General features: G+C 41.9%; 1 protein-coding gene across 1 annotated transcript in view; it reads left to right on the top strand.

Moving 5' to 3' along the window:
- The window catches only part of LOC118770450 (transmembrane protein 178B-like), a 59,481-nt gene that overhangs the window by 22,931 nt on the left and 14,783 nt on the right, over positions 1–21,767 (top strand). The window contains exon 3 of the mRNA XM_036518117.1: positions 3,824–3,937. Coding sequence (XP_036374010.1) covers positions 3,824–3,937 — 114 coding nt within the window. The remainder of the gene's footprint in view (positions 1–3,823; positions 3,938–21,767) is intronic.

Here is a 21,767-nt window from a genome sequence, read left to right as displayed (position 1 = left end):
AGTAGACTGAACTGGTTATGCAGCTGGTTGCAGATCAAACAAATTGATTGAGTATTTTGAGCATTCACAACACAGAACAGAATGGTAATTCAGTTGGTTGCCGTTTGGAGCCATGACCATAATTACAGCTAGGTTAGAGTTTCATGTCTTCACACAGTTACACACACAGCCGTGTGTTTGTTACCTGAGATGCAACAGATCCCTGAGCTGACTTACAGCATTGTTTTTGGTCATATGAATGCTCTACACACTATCTTGAACTAGTCAAACCTGAAATTGCTGCTCTTACAAAGGAAGACATCAATCAAGTGTTCAATAAAGATTTAACCTACATTTCTTCAAAAAAAAAGAGAAATAAAGAAACTATTTAAAGTATTTAATGATGTTACTTCCTCTCAGGACAAAGTAACAATTATTTAGCTGTACGTGTATGGACAAACACAAGGTAGTAACTACAGATGAATCTGTTTAAGTCAGTGCCAACTTAGTAATATGGATGTATACAACCTAAAACTCCCAAGAGTACATCAATGTCAGTTTAGTCTTATTACAGATGTTCTTGTATTTACTTGCAGATGGGTACAATTATCAGCCTCAACGACTTCATGCGTTACAGCTGGGTATCCTCAGAAAGGAAAGGAAAGCAGGTGATATTGCTGACAAAGTTCTGGGACAAAGCCCTGTGGAGACAGACTGGCAGAAAGCAACAGCCTCTGACAGAGGCTCTGTAGATAAAAACAAATACGAAAGACAGAATTAAAGAAATCCCTCAGGCACACAGAGGCTTCAAGGAGTGCCATAAACAGCCGTTTGGGGAATTTAGATGTCTTGTGCATGTTGTCGGGAACAAACAGGCTGCTGGGATCTTGAAAAGTTTTTTTTTTTTTTATTTACTTATTTGTTTTTTGTGAGCATGCAACAGACATTCAGTCTGCTGCAGACTAAACGCTCCCTGGGGGAAACATGTGGGAAGTGCCAGTTCTGGGCCTGTGAGAAGGAGGCCAAATACCCCCAGGGGATGATGTCCTTTTCGGGTGGGTCAGCCTCACCAAGTTTGCTTTGTGAATAGACAGCACTGTTCAGGCAGAGTCTGTCAATTGCCTTTTCCTTGCAAAGGAGAAATATTTTCAATCCTCGCATTGTCTCTAGGCGTGTACAGTAACCTCAGTTTTAGACTACATCACAAACGTCCAGCCAGGATATAGCTAATCACCCTGTTTAACTGAATCATCTGAATCGCTCTTCTCAGTTGTGACTGTTTATCACTTAATTAGAGCTGGAAACATTGCCGGGCTGTAAGGCCTCGGAAAGGCGGGGCTGGACATCGCTGGTGTGGCCTTGAACAGTCAGTCCCTGCGCGGCATGAAATCAAAGCATCAAAGCCTAGAATTATTCGCTCTGTGGGCATTTCAATACCCAATACACGCTGTGGTGGTAGCTTGTCTTTAAAAAAAAAAAAAAAACAGACAAAAAAAAAAAATCCACTTGCCATTTGTTTCATACTCAGCCAGCACAAGTCTTCATTTGAAATCATTCCCATTTTTAGAGGTCCTGTAGTCCTCAGAAAATCGCTGTCAAGCTACACTTACCACAGAGGGGTATCACCCTCCACTTATCTTTACCAGGAGGCTTGCCACTCTGTCTGCGCTATCCCAAGATATACTAAGCAGAGTTTGCATTACATTACATTACTGTCATTTAACAGAAGCTCTTATCCAGAGCGAGGTACATAGGTTGCCATTATTGCATGTTATCCATTTATACAGCTGGATATTTACTGAGGCAATTGTGGTATATGTCCATTTCCCTAGGGTACAACAGCAGTGGCCCAGCAGGGAATCGAACCGGAAACCTTTCAGTTATAAGCCCAGCTCCTTACCACTATGCTACACTGCCATGATGTATCTATATCAATATCAGGCTTCAAATCAGTGTTTCCGTGTAACGTAGTCTGTGAACGGATCTTTACCAATATGCAGGACATAAGTCGTACACGTAGGTGCAAGCAGATCATATATTACAGGAGTACTCTGAGTAAAGCCCACTGGTGGAAGCTGGTAGATGTTCACACGTCATCACCCACTAAAAATGCACAGAGGTACTCTCTGTCTTTCATGGGAGTTTTAAAGTTGGCAGTGCTCTCAATACCAGATCATCAGGGCACTTAATGCCCTTGTGGTGTCCTTATAATATGAGATAATAGCTTAATTATACTTTTTATGTACTATTTAAACACCCGTCTGGTGGCCTGCATGGCTGGTGGATGGAAAAGTAAATCAACCAATAGAGTAAGGAGGAGGAAAAAAGAATAGGAAATCCACCTTTGATGGGATAATGCAGGGGCTTCAAACACATCCTCATTCATATGTCAGTCAATGGCATGTGCCATCTCCATCAGCTCATCCATAACACTTCAAATCCATCATCTCTGGTTCGCAAGTGCCTAAAAGCAGAATTCTCAGCTCTGCTTATCTTTCGTAGAGTCCAGCCTTACCTTTCCATGTGAGATTCGAACCCATGACCTTCAGGACATAGGGCCAGCACCCCGAGCCATCCCTCCATTTAGCAGCCTTGTGGGCAGAGTGAACATATGGAGGCAAGTCCAGTCTGTTTACGCTGTAGACGACTCTCGCTTTCAGGGATGGCGTTAAATGAATAATTACCCCCCGACAGTGAAGTGGGTGGTAGGAGGTTATCTCAGCTGTGTTTGCACAGCGCAAGTCTTCCAAGGCCAGCCCTAATGCAGTTACACTGAACCCCCCCCCCCCCACCCCCCCCAACTGAGCCCGGGCAGAGCAGTGTTTACATGTAATGCTATTACGGCGTCACCTACAGGAGGTGACACGCAGGAGTAGCATTCAAACTGAGCAGTATATATATATATATATTAAAAAAAAGAACATTTCAGGTTTGGGGAAAAATGACACTGAAAGCCACAGACAGTGGAGCTTGGAGGGGATTAATAGGACATAGTGTGAGTCACAGGCCTTGAATGAAAGAGACTGGGGAGGAAGAGGGAGCTCTCGGCATTGTTCCTAACAACGTGATCATTTGCCCTTCAGGTAAATCGTAAAGGCCCAGGAGCAGTGCCTCATGGGAGCTCGGTTGCTGAGCAGCGTAGGGTAGGGGGGAAAAAAAAATCAGGGAAAATTCTTTTGTGTGGAGCCTGGTGTTGTAGCTGTTACCCAACACAGACTAATGCAATCAGAGATGCATGCTGGCTGGGAGCATAGATGCAATCAGAAACACATACCTGTTGTTTTCCTGAAGACTGGAGGCTGTAACACAGTGAGTGCGTTGTCACTTGACAATGACCTCGAAGCTTTCACTGGGGTGGACGGCCGGGCAGATTGATCGGGCCTGTCGTTTTGACTTGAATGGGGCGCATGGTGTGAGATGAGACTCTACGCTCCATAGAAGGAAGGCCTTCTGTGTGGTGAAAGAGATAAAACATAAATAAGCAAATGTCCCCAGTGGAAAATACCGTTGGGAAGCCGATCTGAATATCTGATGTCAAACTGTAAGTAGCATTTATGTACAATGGAAACATTTCAATCCAGTCATTTTTACAATTCCGCATCCTTGGTGGGGAGAAAACCTCTGCAGCTGCAGTCTGTGTCAGGTGTGTAATCTGTAAAAACAAAATAAATTGGAAAAATAGGTAGGATTAGAATGATTTTCAAAATGAAAAAAGGATGTAAAAGTACTGAGTGTCTGTGCAGCTGTAATGGGCTCTGGCAAAGCTCTACAGCCTGGAGACCTGCACTGAAAGCCTGGGGGCTATATCATAAACTCACTGTGTATGTTTGTGTATGTGTTGCAGGTGTTATCACTAGATGTTCCTTCATCAAGTACCATTACTCGTCGGCCATGATACCGAAGAACCTCTCCTACAACATCACAAAGACCATCCGTCAGGACGAGTGGCACTCCCTGCGTAAGTGAGATAGCTTTTATTCACTTTTCTGCAGAGCCATCGACCAAGCTCACAGCTCTGTGCAGGTGGCAGTTTGGCTTCGAGACGCTACAATGAAAAGGAAACAAGATAAATATGGTTTTGACAAAAACAATTTTCACAGGGTAAAAATTGCCTTCACCGTGCCACAATTAAAAGGAATGGGGTTTCACCTCTTGAGAGAGATGCCGTTTTATCCTTGTGCTCGAGGGCGGTTGTATTCTAGTTTAGTCAAGGACATGGGTCTGTAATTAGGTAGGCCTATAGTATCATGAATAATGCTACTTGTAAACAATGAAAGGTCGGGAAGAACTTACTCGTACATGCAAGGGTACACCCAATAAAAATAGCCTCTTACAATGAGCCATTTGTTTGATAATAATTCATGTTGCTTATTTGAATAAACCATTTGGCCCTCATTTAAAATCCCTCTCAAGTATCTAGTCCAGTATGTTGCTAATGTGAAAGGGGTGTTATCTGCATAAAATAAAGTCTGAACATGAGAAAATGAAAAACGACTCAACAGTAGCATTTGCAGTCCCCAGTGCAGTGTAATTGTAGTATATTGATTCTGCCCGTTGGTTTGGTGAAGTTTATTTTTAATTCAGGTGACCACAGAAAAAAATTAAAACAGAGGGGAAAAAATTCTGTTGTTCAGTTTGCAATTTATATCTCTCTGAGGACAATTTCATCCCCAACCGTCTCATTAATTAATTCATCCTTAGTAAATCATCTGGCTTACCTTTTTAATGGTAAGTGTTGACCTTACCTTCTTTTAGACATATTAAAAAAGAGACACAGATTAGTATCTGATTCCTGCAAAACACACACACACACTTTTGAGGGTGTTCTGTCTCAGACATAGCACCAGGAGGCTTTGCTATTATTGGACTGTAATGACCATAGGTATAGACAGACTAGATTGCAAACTCCAATTTAAAGTAATAATGGGATAGATGTAAGATATCCTGGACATCCCAAATATACTGGATTGAGAAGACTGCCTCAATCCATGATAGAAACTGTTTTGATTCCATTGGATGCTCTGGGATATCAGTTACCTTGCGTGCATCCACTGAATGTGAATTTAAAAATGTGCACAGAAAGCCGTGTCCGATGTCGTAGCTTTATATCTATGAGGAGGACATCCTCGGGGAGGAATGAGGGTTTGAAGTGGATGGGAAGCAAGTCGGTGAGCTCAGGCAGTCAGTGAGCTGTGTACTGGATGGCCTGAAACTGTCAGCGCTTTGCGATTCACTGAGCCAGAGAAAACCACTCTGTCAGGTGACTGCGAAAGTGCACCTTTTTAACCCAAACCTTTCAGAGCCTCTCTCCCAGATCAGGTTACATAAGAGGTGGCCATGTAAATGGTATCTTGTAAAAAGAGCTGAGCACAATCAAGTACTCCCGATGAAAAATGAATACTCCCCATATTGAGGAATGTTTTCAGACCCATTTTTTTCATTATTATGTTTCAAATTTAAAGTAATCTGTGCAGCTTTGTCTACTGGATTTGTGTCAAATGTCTCTTTAAGACATTTGCATATATGAATATCTGAAGACTGAAAACAGCAGTGTTTGGTTTTTTTTTTTTCCTTTAAGCAAAGGTGCTGTCAAAATGGCATCTCATCTATATGACTGAACATGCAGATTTTTCTGGCTGTATATATTCATATATTTAAAAGCTGGTGAATCCTATTTTCTGAGTTGTCAGAAGCAACTCAGATGAAAGATAGAACAGCTTACCTTTGAACATTTATCCACCACTTTTAATTAATTCACTATCAGGTAGCTAACATGGACATATCAGCATATAAGCATTGGAGGCATTGTTTCCATACAATTTATCCAGCTGGATATTGGCTAATAGTTAATGTTTATGTTCCTTTAGAGCAACAGCAATATTTCAGCCAGGATCTGAACCCGCAACCCTCTTTTTGCAAGAGCAGCTCCAGAACCGGTTTGCTGTGCTGTTAAGCATGTGCAATATCTCTTCTACCAGCCGCAGATCTACCTTTCAGTGGAACATTCAACCACGATTGACGTGCCGTCACATGGGACGTGAACCAAAACACAAAGAAAAATGAACAAAGCAGATTGCTTGATGAAGGGGGAGATTTTTTTCCCTCTCCTTTCACAGTCAAATCAATACAAACATCCAGGGATCATTCTGAATCAAGGCTTTGACAAGCCCACTGCTATCAGATTGCAACAACCTGCATCTGAGGCAGGATCCCTCAAGAAGAGGAAACCTCCAAAAAGAGCCGCCATCTCTGCCAGGTGTGCAGCTGCGATTACCAAGGTTATGCTGGTGCCCGCTATTCTTCATCCTTCATCTGTGGTGTACAGAGTTTGTCCAAGAACCTGACTTTTACTGGCTACACGAAACTGAATCATGGTATGCTTATACATAGCTTTTGGTGCCGTGATAGATTTCTGAAAGAACTCCAAAATCATACCACCATTGTTTCAAGCAAGACAAGAAAAATACAATACCCAGTTGGTTTTTGGCAGGAATAATGGTGGGATAAAACATTTTCTATTGTAACTGAACATCAAAGGAAAACCTGAATATGCTAAATTTATTAACACACCCCTGCCTCTTTGTAACTGTGCAAAACCTCTGTATATTCCTGCTTAAACTTTTTTTTTTCTTAAACATTATCTTAAATACTTACCAGAGCTTAGTAACATCAAAAGGAGCCACAAAAGTAACAGACAAAACCACACATTGAACATGGCACAGGATAATTCCGGGGTGTGTTGAAATATGTCATAGTGTTTCATTGTTTGCAGGTTAGCTGTGCGTTTTAAATCCGATTCTATTGATCACTGGCGACCACAGCGCACTCATTACAAAACAAGTGGGTCAATGTACAAAAGGTCTACACGCGACTCAGATTTAACTTAAAGCTGAGATTCAGCGCCATTAAACGGCTTTGTCAGGATCACTGCTTTGAACCTCCAAAAAACGGTGAATTCGGGCTGTCTTTCTCCATGATTGGCCTAAATCCCTGCGGCTGGGTTGTCTGCCTTTCTCTGCGCACTGTCAGGCAGTTTGACTGCTACCCTAGGCGTGGAATTTTGTCACTTGTCAACCTTTTAAAAGGCGTTCAGAGAAACATCCCAAGCACTTTGCGTTAGTGGCAAACAGGTGGAGGAGAGCTGGCAAGACTTCAAGAGACACTGCTTCACGATGAGCTTCATCAGCCACTCACACCCCTGTAGCTCTGACAGTAGTACGCAGCAGGAATGCTCCCTCTGCCCCTTTGTGGAGAAACGTTTATCGTCACAAAACAACATTTCCATGGAAGATACTGAGAAGCTGTACCTATTCTGACAAGTAGAGCGAGTGTGCGTGCGAACAGGTTACACTAGTGTGTCTTAAAATAATCAGCCAATTTTATTACAGTGCCTGTCCATCACCCTCTTCGTCTGAATAACAGCTTGTAACTTAAAAAGAACACTGCACCCATTCATTACTCTGGGATCAGATGAAAAAGCACACTGCAGTTTAATTCTGTTGTTGTTGTTCTTTATTGATTGTGACTTTTTAGAATTTATTTATTTTAATTAATGGTTTGTCACAACCCGTAAAAAATTAACACAATATTTAAAAACAAGTTAAGGAGCCGAGCTGGAGGTAGGAGTATCGACAGGACATAGTGTAGCATTTAACACCATCTAATCGCAATATTCCCTGGAGTCAAATGGGGATGTTAGCCTCTTCGTAGGACATCTTAGATAAAGTGTCAGGGCTTCTAACAAGGACCGGCGGAATAATTATAGGCCCTGACATCTTAGTGAAAAGTCCCCTGAGCTTCTCTTTTCCAATGTGCTTTTTCCCTCCCCTCCATCTCTGAAAAGAAACAGGCCAGCGGAAATCGAAGAAAACAAGGTTATTAGTACAACATCACCGTAATGTTCCTGCCAGGTCATCAGCTCTGCTGTTTTGTGGTAAATGACTGAAATATATGGCTCTTTTTCAGATGTCAGAGTGAACATTACTGTTTCTGTCTGAGTCCCATTGCAAGGCAGATACTGAAATGAAGGGGTGGCCAGGCTGGGGGTGGAGTAAGGGAATTGAGGCCCTCTGTTTTGGACGGTCATTACACAATGGTACTTGATTCTCATGGTCTAGCCAACAAAGATGCTAAATTCATTACTATATGTTAATTATTATACATATAATATCCATCAAATTCTTGTATACTTTAGGGAAGGTCTTGAGAGAGGGGAAAAAATTTTACAAGCATTTTTAACAGATTTACAGCAAGCCAGAACATATGGTATGAACAAGGTACTTGAAAATGTGACCAGTTTGTTCGCTCTTGAGCAGCTAAATTATGAATATGCTTCTTTAAAACCTTACCACAGCCCAAGCTAATCATTTCCAATATTCATAACAGCAAAAGTGTGTTGCACCTATTTTCAGAAACCATGTTTTGTGGAATGGGTTGATTGACCACATCCCACACAAAGCCCATAAAAGACCAATAACAGCAGACCTCGTTGAAAGATTAAAACCCCCTTGTTTTAAATGATTGATGGAAAGTACAATCAAGCATAATTAATGGGAAAAACAACACACGGGTTGCATTGTTGGATCGATGTTTGTCATTATGCAAACACAGTCCGCAGCATGTAAGATGAGGTGGGGGTGCAGTAGGTCTGCAGGGAGACAGGAGTCGCGGGGGGGGGTCAGTTCCAATACATCAGACCATGCATTCGACGGTTGGAAGCTGGTGATCCACAAAAGCACTGCCAAAGGCAACAGAGGGCTTTGATTCCAGATCCAAAACGAAAAGGTCTTTGGAATGCAGGGTCCTCAGCCATGACTAGCTTCCCTCACCCCAGTGGATGGTGATCACAAATGGACACATGGACAAATCTCCAAGCCTTAGAGTGCACGAGCAGACTCTCTCCAGGTAGGTTGGAGAACCTGGCTGTGTAGCATGTTTAGCCTCCATCGTTTCATAGTTTCAGCTCACCTTGCGTTTTCAGTTGTTCTTCTGTACCTCCATACTGAAGGCTCCCACCCCTCCCCCTCCTCCTCTTGTGAGAGGGCGATGGAGGCTGAGTCGTGGAACGACAGGTACACCTTAATCCTGTAATGTATTTTGCCCACATGGACGGCACAGACACCCGTGGGTGAAAACTAACCAGAATGAATGAGTTGCGAGTTGCTTCACCATGTGTTGCTCTGTTTATTATGGTTATGTTTAAGGCCTGTAGAATCCAGTACTACTTTGAGCTGAGATTAACTGATATTGACCAATTGTGAAAGATTTGGCCCAGGTTTCCTATTTTCATATCTAGTTCTATATTTGGAGTCCATACTTTTTTCCACAACTGTGAGAAGAATTTCCACTTTTCAGTACATGATGTCACTCATGTTACTTAACTTCTAAGAACTACTTACCCTCAGAACAGCTGTGCAAAATATTCTGTCCGACTGAGATGCAATTAGTAAGAGATTACATAACCATTAAAAAAAATACATGGACATGTAACTGGTTACAGGTTATCCGGTTTCCATGCTTTTTCAACACCAGTGTAGTTCTGTTGCATCTGTTTTCAGTAAGAGGTAAGAATGAGAATGAGGGAAATTAAGCTGTAAATATTTAGGTCACCATGAAAAATTACAATAATGAGCCACCCTGGCATTAATATTCATGAAGCCCCAGCTTTTAAATCCGTGGTCAGACTGAGCCGTGTATTATTCTGAATCCTGCTGCCCCGCCTCACAGCAGGTGTGGGATGTGTGCATGGTGCCTGGTTCGTTCCCTCCCTCTCTGAGGGCGTAGCTTCTAAAGGACTCCAGGCAGAGAAGGGGTGGATATATCTCTTCCCCATTCCACCAAGCTGAGAAGATGGGACCGTAGTCTGCAGACACACTGGCAATGAGAGAGAGGGAGAGAAGGAGGGGAGAGAGAAAAGAACCATTATCACCTGGACCAGTTTTTTTTTAATCACTTTACCAGAAGTGATAGTGTGCACAGAGGGAAACAGCACCAAGACAGGCGGACACTCCACATTCTTAGCACTATGAAAACGTTATAAGGGATTTCAAAACAAAACTGAGTGACAGTGTTATTCAAAATAAGCAACGCTTATAGAAGACAGGATGCTCAGTTAAAATATTTATTCATGTCATTGCAAAGGTTGATCTTCATTATTCATTTGCTATTTTTTATATCGTTCACTCTCTGGGAAAATTATCTTGATTATTTCATAACTTCAAATATATCAGTTGCATTCTGGAACATCTAGGAATGTGTTCAATGTAAAGTATTCCAGTAAATATCCAGCTGTATAAATGGATACCATGTAAGCCATGAACTCACCCTAGAGCCAAAAATAATGTAAGCTTTGTAAATCATTCAGGATGAGACCATCTGCTAAGCTACTGTAATGTAAGTATAACTCATTTCATACACATTCATACACACTCATTTCAAACATAAGAATATGATGGAACATCAGTAGTAGTATCCTTCTTCATATAAGTTAAGTAGTGAATGAATCAGATAGATAGCGCTGAGAATATATTGCATGTTGTAGGGCTGGGCAGGCTGATGACACAGCAGCAGTGTGACCAAGTGAGAACAGCAACAAATTTGGGAATGAGAGGTTAAGACTTTGGGAGGTTAATCTCAGATTAACAGGTCAGCATCAGAGAAACAGGAGGGAAACAATGAAAGCAAATTAGACTGTGTCAAAAGTAATACTGGATGTAAATGAACAGGCAAAGGGACAAGAAGTGACCAAGGTGGAGTCAGAAATGGAATAGTCACATGGAGCAGTGTGATGCAAAGATGTCAGTCAGGTTTGTGAGTGTTTAGTGTCGTGTAGGGTGACTGTCTACAGTGCTAAACTGCATGGGTCTTTCAGATAGCATCTCTCCCTCTGTGTGCAGAATGGAAAGCCTCTTCTCCTGCTAATAAAGGGAAGTCACCTGCTTCCAGTTCCACAAACCCTCTTCAGCTCTGAGCCAAAAAATGGGAGCATCGGAAGTCCAGCTATGAGTGATATGTACATTACGCCTGGCATGGTGCTAGTGGTCCTGCTGATTTGAGAGGGCGTCAGGTAAATCTAACGCCCACAGGGAAGAGAGGTCTATGATATAAAGCTGGCAATACACACCCACGCAGCCATAATCTCCAGAGCAGATCACAGGGCTTGGAGCTGTGCCAGCTTTGGTTCAGTGTCCCAAAATCACCACAGCTGTAAGGGCCAAGTAAGTGGATGTGTTGCATGTCTGCGTTGTTAATGCAATCCCATGATACAGCGGTGGGGAGTGTTAGTGCAAAAACCGCAGAGTGGCTTTGCAGGGGTTTTGATTAGAATCCTGAACGCCTTCGAGTTATTGCATGCCTGAGTTACTTCGGTAAATAAAATACAGCTGTATCCATTGGGAATGTGTTACAGGTTCTGCTACCGAGTATTAAGTTGCCCTGGATAAGAACATCAGTGAAGGAATACCATACATTTCATAGCTCTCTTAGGAATCAACTGTAGAACAGGAGGTGAATCCTGATATGTGTTAATGTTAATGTGCTGGAACCAGATAAAAGTGATGGTAAGGAAAATAGCAGACAGGCAATCTTCAAGTTAAAGAATTTCTGTCAAAGAGTATATTTAGTATGAAGTGTTTCAAATACTTACATTCATCATTGAGAACCTTGCTCTGAAGTCTCCTGCGTGTCTTGTACCTGCAAGGAGCAAGAAAATAAAAAGTTGGGGTTTACAGCATTTCTTTCTGAGGGAAAGATTCTGATTTCATACAGACATACATTATATGGACAAAAGTATTCGGACGTCTGACCATTACACCAACAGGGACATTGTATTCAAATACATATACTTTAATATGGAGTTGGTCCCCCTTTTGCAGCTGTAACAGCTTTCACTCTTCTTGGAAGGCTTTCCACAAGATTCTGGAGTGTTTCTGTGGGAATTTGTGCCCATTCATTCTGTAGAGCATTTATGAGGTCAGGCACTGATGTTGGACGAGAAGGCCTGGCTCGCATTCTCCGTTCCAGTCCATCCCAAAGGTGCTCGATGGGGTTGACGTCAGGGCTCTGTGCGGGCCAGTCAAGTTCTTCCACATCAAACTCATCAAACCATGTCTTTATAGTCCCTGCTTTGTTTACTGGGGCACAGTCATGTTGGAATAGAAAAGGGCCTTCCCCAAGCATAGCATTGTCCAAAATATCTTGGTATGCTGAAGCATTAAGATTGCCCTTCACTGGAGATAAGGGGCCTAGCCTGGCCAAATACTTTTGTCCATATAGTGTAAATCAGGCAATGGATATATTGTTATGTACCACTCACAATTTCATAAATGCGGTTTTCCATGGAAACAAGCTTCAGCAGAAGTAAAATACTACAGGACCCTTTTCAGCAAAGCATGTGTCATTGCTGCAGATATGACACAGATTATTAACACAAGAATATGACATGTTTGCAAACATTTATCATTTGTGGATGTAATTATTTGATACATTAGTTAAATAAATCAAATACAGATGCAAAAACTTCTTGTGGTAAACATTGCATAACATGATCATACCCGTCTCCAACATACGTTATGCTCACTGCGGTTTAAGTTTTTTTTCTCAGCCTCTAGGGTGAGGGTATGGCTCCAGTTTGGGTTGTGTAGGTCTACGAATAGCGCAGCATGACAATTTGCAACTGCTAGTAGACAACGCAAATAGCAGATAAATAAGCAAATTTTAAAATAAGTAAGTGTTACACATCACCCTGGTGCTGGCTCAGGAGGGATCAGATAGGAAGCCAGAAGGGACAATTATCATGCACTATGGACTGGCTTTCATTCTGGAACTGAGTGAGAACGCTACTTAATCATTTATATCAAAAGAGATAAGACCTGTGGTCATTCCTCATAATGGGCTCCCTGAACAAATTAACAAAGAAAATACTGAAGAAGAAATATTAAATCAAGCCAAAGTCCTGTTGTGGGGAAACACTCTTTGGTGCTTTTGTTTTCACAATGTTCTTGCTTATCTGTGAGAACCTTTCACCGGAGTCCATTTCAAAAGGCAGAGGATTTGCTTCTATCTTCTATCATACGTAGTATGTATGTATGTATGTTGTATGTACAAAACAACACATTGCAACAATTTTCAAGCATTGGAATGTACACTGTTGCCATTGACAGCAATGAGGAGTTTTGCCGGTACTCAACACTCTTCAAAATGCCTTGAAAAGCCTGAAAGGATATGTCACCATTTAACAAGGAGAAAAAAAAAAACGCAAAACAACCTGCCAATCAGACAGGCTGAGGGCACCACATGCTAAATCCTTTCCTCATACATCACAGTGATTAATAACAGTAATGGCTTTGCACGGTCACTTCACATTACAAGCCCACATTTCAAAGCTCTGCATGGACTGTTCGTTTCCCGTATTGATTTATTGCAAAGTTAATAAATAACAGCAGGACACTACGGCCAGTTTGGTAGAGGAGGTGCTTTAGGCAGTAGCCAATGGAAAGCCTTTCTGTGTCACATCAACAGCACCATGCTCCGTTGTATTTGCTACATGAGAGACCCATTCCCACGCTCTGATGAATAATTTAGTCATACCTGCATGCAAATTAAACACGGCGTACCAGAAGATATTAAACATTTTATCTGAAACGACCTCCAAATTTCAAGGTTATTTTAGAGTGCCTGACATGCCGTTGATGTAATTAGAACTTCAGGGGTGACAGGCGACATCGCCTGATAAGACAGGGTAAAGGAAAGGTTTATCGATTCACAGGGAGGATTTGGCTCATAACCTGCATGGCCGAGGGCTGACAGGCAGACCGTGTGGGCAAGCGTCCTCTGACGCAAGGAGAGAAGGTGTGCAGACCATCAAACGCAACAGGAGAGAGAGGGCGGAGTAATACGGCCTGCCATTCGTTTGTTAAGAGTTCAAATGAAGCACCAAGCAGCCTTTCTGCTGAAGTCAAAATGGCTGTGTACCTCTTTTTTTATTTATCATCAATATTTTGTATATTTTTGTATTTATACAGATATTGTGTACTCTCTTTCTCTCTCTCTCTTCCTATATATATATAAATAGATACATACATACATACATGCATAGATATACATGCACACAAAATAAATATATACAACACAAATATATAAATATTTTTAAACAATATTGTATCTTAACAGTAAACCCAATGCTCAATTTCAGAGAAAAAATATTTTCACCATAATCAGCTGCATTAAGCCATTAAAAAGTATGTGTGTAGTCTATTGCCAGTAACAACACTACATGAGGGAAAAGCTGGAACCTTTCGAGTCCTTGAGCTGAGAGGAAGATGGGGCACGGTGCAGCAATTTAACATCTGTAATTAAATCTACAAATTCAATAACAGGTAAACAATATCATGGCTGGATAACTGGCATGATGTATGGATTTATGGGCCTAATACTGGTGAATGCAAGGTAATGATATTGAATTTGTTTAATTTATTAAATTGATTTAATTCCCCATTACAGCACTGCTGATATGCAGATGTCTGATATTCAAACATTTATCATTTGGAATGAAGGCAGGTCCAACGCTCAGCATTTCTATAATGGGACGACATATCAAGGAGTATTCATTGAATTTCAAAGGACTGAAGCAGAGGGATTCTGAGGGGGTCTGCTTGCCTGATTAAGGTATTCCATTTATGTATTTGAGGAGAAATCCATCTCTACACATAGATTTAAAAGATGTAAAATTAGAACCATTATGAGTCTGACTTGGATAAGGACATCTGCCTAGCAAAGTAAATAATGTCAATAACGTAATATGCTTAGAAATAATGCTCTGAGATGGGGTGGACTACCGTTGTCTGGATTACGCCGGATTTACAGTCTGACTCCTGGACTGATTAAACGTTGATATTCCGATCTCACTCCAGTAAGTCTCTTGGTGGCTTAGTTCCCCTGGCACGCAGCTGGTCTCAAGCTGTCTTCCTTTCAGGCTAGAACAATGTATTTCAGAGTAAGTGGTGAGCCGTGTGCTTGTACCACGTTTGCCCATTGTCTGTTGCACAAGGAGATAAATACTGAATTTAAAAATGAAAGCAAAATGGTACTTTTTAAAAAACTATTCTTAACATTGTTATTTAGCATGCATCTGTGGTTGGAGCTTAAAATTTTAAATTCTGTAAAAGAATGAAAACCTTGGCTCTCTCAAGTGTATTGAAAAACTAAGTATTTTTGTCCAAATACTTTTCCAGGGTTCTTGCATTTTGAATAGCCATTCTTGCTGTCTTTGAAAAAATGTGTAGTATGTGTAGCATACTAACATATAGCCTGTAAAGGACATTGCAGTTATATTAGTTTACACAACAGTGTTGCAAACAGACACTGTTGATGTTGGCATAGCAAAACGCTCTGAGAAAAGCAAGCGTGATGTATGCTCTGGAATCCTTATGGATGAGAAAATTGAAGTGACTTTAGGAAGGACACTGAGATATATTGTAATATATTGAGAAATATGTTGTTCTGCAAGCACATTTAAAAATGCACAAAGCATAGCAAATATATTGCAATATCCAAAACAGCAATAATTTAAGTAATTACAGTATACTGAAAAATTAGCTAAAATATATTCTCAATTTATATACTCAAATATTATTTTCTTGTATGGGATCAAGTTCCAACAATAAAACTGTTACCTGTGGGTTGTGGTTAGCCAACCACTTTTGTTAACTGAGGTTCACTCTCGTGTGAAATGTGACCACAGAGGTATTGTGCTGGAGCTTGTGCCCAGCTAACAATCACTTCTCTGCTTTCACAGAGGTCGAACAGTTCACGAGCAGAGAGCAATACATCTTTGCCAGAACAAGCCAGAATATTGGCCTCATGTACCTCTTCGGAGCTCAGGGATTTCAAACTGTGCAATTTAATTAAAGAGTCTCCATATTCAAAATGATACACCATCCATTTAAACCAAAAAGAAAACAAACAAAAAACAGTGACTGTCAACATCTGATTCAGAGTAAAGGTTTTACAAGGTAGAAACAGGATAAAGTCATTTTCTGGGGGTAGGGGTCTGTACAGTACCTGGCCCTCATAAAAGCCTCTGTTATTGCTGGAGTATAAATCCTGGCTGCCTTTGTCTGTCAGCTGCGTTGACGGAGGCAGAGTTTCATAACCTGCTCTCGATTGGCAGTCAAGTCGGCAGCCGCTTCCTTATCTGCACCGCACACACCGGAATAATGTTCCACCATCCGGAGGAATGTTCCGGAACCAAGGTCATCTCATTCCGCCACCAGGCAGGCGGAGGGCATGGCAGACAAGGTGCTGCTTTATTCTGGACACTGATGCAATCGCCTCATGGTGTGTGTGTGCGTGCGCGTGTGTGTGTGTGTGCACGCTGAGCACATCAAGGACTAAACATTCCGTTTCCCACGGGATTTATTCTGTCCAGTTCTTTTTTGTTATATTTATAATTTTGTCCACAGCTCTGATACTAAAGTCTGAAAACAGAAGTCAGAGAAGGGTGGCAGGCACCCTCATCTGTATGCTAGTCTGCTCAGTCTGCAATGCCCCTCCCCCCAAAGTTGTCCAGCAAATTCAAGAAGCGGGTCTGATTTGTCATTAAATCACAGGATCTCAAAAAAAGAATCACCGAAATCCTCATTGAGATCCCTCATGTCCTCTTGAAAATCAGCTATAGTTACTACTGATGGTGATAATATGACCATCAAAGTTGTCAGCAGTGTTCACAATGCAGCTCACACGTTGTAGTAAACAAGTTTTATAAATTCTCATCCTGAGCAGGCTGGCTTAATTAAGTGAATGCTTAAGATGCAAAGCCATGCCTAACAGCTAACAGTAACAGAAATCAGCACATCCTCACTACATCCAGGCTAACTGCACTTCAAATCCTGGTCACACTCTTTTCTTGCATAAAGTACAGGAAGAAAAGTTTCACAAGAACTGTTGCCTGCCGCTTGAGTAAAAACGTATGTAATTACAGGCAGAGTTAGTTATGGTTGGGTTTAAAATGAGTTTTGTTCCAGGTTAGGGTACAGTGGAGTATCCTTAGCAGTGTAAAAAGAAAACAATGAAGACACTCACCAAAGCTCTGGTGTTTCTATGTGCTTTTCCAACCTGGAGAGAGAGGTCAGGAGTTCTCCGGCATGCTCTCCATTGTTAATGCACTTGGTCACTGTCCACTTGGGCTTTTGTGTCAAGTCAGAAACAAGGCAGAAGCCGCCAAGACTCAGGATCACCTGAAGAAACCGCATAGTAGCCACTGCCCAGGACAGTGAAGAAACAACCATTTTACACTTACAGTACCAGTCAAAAGTTTGGACACACCACTCATAGAAGGGTTTTTCTTCATTTTTACAATCTTCCACATTTTATGATGATAGTAACGACATCAAAGCTATGAAATAACACAAATGGAATTATGCAGGGATAAAAAAAAAGCTTTAAACAAATGGAGCGGCAGTGTAGCATAGTGGTTAAGGAGCAGGACTCATAACCGAAAGGTTGCCGGTTTGATCCCCGCTAGGACGCTGCTGTTGTACCCTTGGGCAACCCACAATTGCCTCAGTAAATATCCAGCTGTATAAATGGATAACATTGTAAAGAACTGTAACCTATGTAAGTCGCTTTGGATAAAAGCGTCTGCTAAATGAATAAATGTAAATCAAAACTATCGTAGATATTACATCCTTCCAAAGTAGCCAGGAAATATTTTTAAAATACTTTTTTGGAAAGAAATTCATGCATAGACAAAGGCAAATAGTGAAGTTGATGGCTAAGAAACAAATTCCAAACATTTAAGCAGAAGTCTTTAGATCAAAATTTCTCTGAATGCATGTTCCCCATTATCTTAAACTGGTGGATCCAAACTTTTGATTGGTACTGTATGTCATGTGGCATAAACTAACAGCAGATGTTCAGATCTGTAACAATAGCCAATGACAAAAAAAAGTTCTTTAAAAATGACTAGCATTCATTAGCAAACAGTATCTTAAAATCGCTACATTCACACCATTTCATGTTTGTATCAATGCATTATGCATGACTCCGTGTGAATACTAATTGGAACAGTGACTGCACAAGTCATGACACTCCACTAAGCAAATAAATAATGTAACGGGTAGCAAACTAAGGGCGGCAGGGTTGCGGCCTCGAGCCTTTCAATCTGGGAAAACAGATTGTTTTGCTGTCTGGTGCAGAAAGGGCCATTTGTGGCCACGTAAACATGAGAAAGCTTCCTATGACAAATCGCCAGTACGAGGCCCACATCAACCACAGCATCCGCAATGCCAACTAAAACGCTTGGCATGAGATCGTAGGAGTAAAACTTAGAGTAAATTCTTAGAGTAAATTCTTTCTTTTTTGGCAGTGAAACCAAAGGAAGGAAGGATTTCCTTTTCATGTGAGCCTGGTGTCAAACAGCTGAGGTGAACCAGGAGTATGACAGCCAAAATGCATGGTGGCCTGACTTTGCCCTGATGTAAAAACCACCACTTTGTAAAAAGGTTTAACTTTTAACACAAATCCTTCACAAGAGAGGCTTTTTCAGCTGTTTTTTTTTCATTCCAAAACTAAAAATAAAAAAATCAAACCTTTGAAAAGGATTTGGCTAGGCATGCAGTTCTAAGAGCTCATTAAACATCCTTCCTGGGGGTATTTTTTCAAATATTACTTAATTTTGTGTTAAAAAGTTTTCAAGCTCCAATTAGACATACAAGGTTAATAAAGGGGTTTTTGGAGAATACAGAATAATGTTATGTTATTATTAATATTGCCTGTGAATTTCAACAGCCAGTGCTGTCATTGAAATTAATAACATTGCTTGCATGTACCTCTCACAGTTTACCCTTATTGCTGATCGTAGACCCCCCTGTCAAATATTCATGAGAGACTGCTTTCTACCAGCTGTCAGATGGCATCTACAGGCAAAAGGCAAAGGTAATGCCCACTGCTTTGCCTCCAGACTACCACTGCGCCCCAAATACTCACAACCACAAATATAATTCATCAACTACCACCCATCACCATCCTCCACCTGGGAAAAGCACTAAAACAGTCAGGGCAAAATTTGTAGTCTTTTCACTATTGTCATCTTTGCCAACTGTTCTGACATTAATTTTCCAAAAAAACAGCTGTTCAACAGCGTCACGTTTTGGTGCTATAAAAAACAGGCCCTCTGTCTGATAAAAAATTCGACTACCACACTGTTGGCCAGGCATGTGCCCAGAATCTCTTATCTTTAAGGGTATTCAGAGCCCGCGTAGAGCCAATTACGTTCTCAGCATTAATTAGGCAGCAGTGTAATTACGGCGCTCTTAAAAGTGTTAATTCATCAGCCCAGCTGAACAGCTCAGTTTGATTAGCTCAGCCCACAAAACTGTAAAGGCAATGCCTATCTAAATTCCTGCGGCGGCCATTCGCGGCAAAGCCGAAGGGATTTACTTCACCGGCATTACGGCCCCTAATCTCTCTCACAAAAAAAGTTTAGACGTAATTACTTTTTTCTTAAATAGCCCTCTTCCTGCCCGGTCCCATTGGTTTCAGGTTAGTTCCCATTCCCTGGAAGAAAGCAATACAGAGAAATCCACAGGACCTCAGCCCTTTCTGCCCCTGACATAATTAGATTACGTTATTTACTTGCTTAGTAGATGCCCTTGTCCAGAGAGACTTGCATTAGCTTGCATTTTATCCATTCAGACAGTTAGGTATAGCATTCGTTGAAGTGATTGAGATATGCTTCTCAAGGGGACCATCGGCTGTGTCCCACGAAGGATTCAAAGCGGGGGCCATCTGGTCCAGCTACATTACTGATACTCCACTGTCGTAGAGTGCTGGATATAAGTGGTGCTGGATGGGTAGCTCAGGTGTGTTCATGGCACAGCATGAAAGTGGTTTCGAATAACTTAGCCGTGTATAGCAGGAATTATTCCAGTGGAATTTCCCTCGGAGTAGAGCATCTAACTGTTGATTAAATTCATTGTACTTACTGTCCATATAAGCTTCCGCTGTCGGGATCAGGACAACTCAGTTCCGCAAAGGAGCAGGATGCAGTGGTTCTTACTAAAGTCATTCAATCACCTGGTGTCTTTGACCTGGAAAATAAAGGTGATTTTCCTTCTGATACAAATGATGTTAATGGAAGAATTAAACTTGGAGTTATAACTAGATGCCTTTCAGGCTTTAGAGAGCTGTGGGCCATACCTAAATAACTGTGTTGGACAGATCAGCATCATAGGTAGAGGAGGAATAAAGATAAAAGTCTTGGACTCAACCATCCCAGAGTGGGGTAGACGCTCTATGGGTACCGAATGGCTTCTAGCCTACATACCTGCATCATGGGCTTCTCCCCTGGTCTATGCATTGTTGCTTGTAAGCAATGGCCGCCAGGCACAAAGCAGCCCCTCCCTCCACCCCCCTGTCGACAGCTTTTGCCCCAATGCACCTGCATGCTGTGAATGTGTATGTCCCAAGAGCCAGAAAAATGAACATGGGTCACATGACGCATATCCTATAGGTTAAACAAAAAGTGCTGCCAGGCCCCCCTATCCTCTGACTGCATTCAATTTTCCACTGAGCTTGCCACCCCCCTATTCCCCCCTATTCCCCCCCCCCCTCACCATGAGCCGCTGAGGATGTGACAGCTTAACGTCCAGGCGGGGGGGCGCGAGGGGAGGGGGGGATAGGAAGAGCCACAGCCAGGATCAGCTCCGTCCAAGAGGACCGCGAGTCTGGCGGTCTACCAGTGGGCGTCTTGAATTACCATATGGTCACGGGCATTTCCCGTTAGCTTTCATCGGCTCGCAAGCAAACCCACGGCGTTATCGACTCCAGCGCTTTTCGCGCTGACAGGGGCGGCGCACCACCTGTCCGCCGCGCTGTCTCATGCATCACTGATATTAATTTTTCTGCAGAGCTCAATGTAAATTTATCACCATATTATTTTTCGCTCCGTTGGATGACCCTCCCTTGAACCCCCGTATATATCGGCAGGTTATTAAACAGATGTGGATCAGCAGGCACGTATGAACTGTGTGCCTGCGTGGACATATGTTTGAGCCGTGCATAATATGATCAGCTCCTCACATTAGGGGCTCTGTCCTGGCAAAGCTCATAGTGAAGATGGTACACATGAGAAAACAATGAGAGTGAGTCAGCACTTAGACACAATCAGATAAAGCCGCTGAGATCTGATCATAGCACAGATCTCGGGGGGTGGGGGGGGGGGGGGGGTGATGTCACAGCAAAGCTCATTGCATTTGCAATATTTGCAGTCAGCATTACCCATGTGCCCTTTACCTCAACACACCCACACACATTCTCCTCTCTTTCTGAGAAAACAAGACCCAGTAGATGTAACCGGTGGGACATACAGTGCCAGGCATTTTAAACGTGCCCTGTAAATAATTGGTATGTTCCACTAAACACGTTTCCTGGCTTTAAGTTTCTGGTTCTTATCATCTGTTGCCAGGAACCTAATAAAAATATTATAAGTTCCCATGCGTAAATGTCAAACAGTAAGAATATTAAAGTAACCTATTGATACTTTTTTTTTTTTACCAGAGAAATGCACCATATGAGAAACACTAAGCCTACATCCCAGAACAACACTCTCTAATGTCTTCAGCAGATCTCATGTTATTAACAACAGATATCTGCCACCGCCAGACAAGACACCATTTACCCAAGCACACGCTCTGCTCTGTATGCAAATCCAGTGTCAGCATGAGTTTCCGTTGTACTGGCCCAATTCACAAAGCCGCGTAAACACGCAGCATTTAATCTTCCCTCACAAC

The sequence above is a fragment of the Megalops cyprinoides genome, chromosome 23 (assembly GCF_013368585.1).
Source record: "Megalops cyprinoides isolate fMegCyp1 chromosome 23, fMegCyp1.pri, whole genome shotgun sequence".
Lineage (NCBI taxonomy): Eukaryota > Metazoa > Chordata > Actinopteri > Elopiformes > Megalopidae > Megalops > Megalops cyprinoides.
This window is presented reverse-complemented; position numbering and strand designations above follow the sequence as displayed.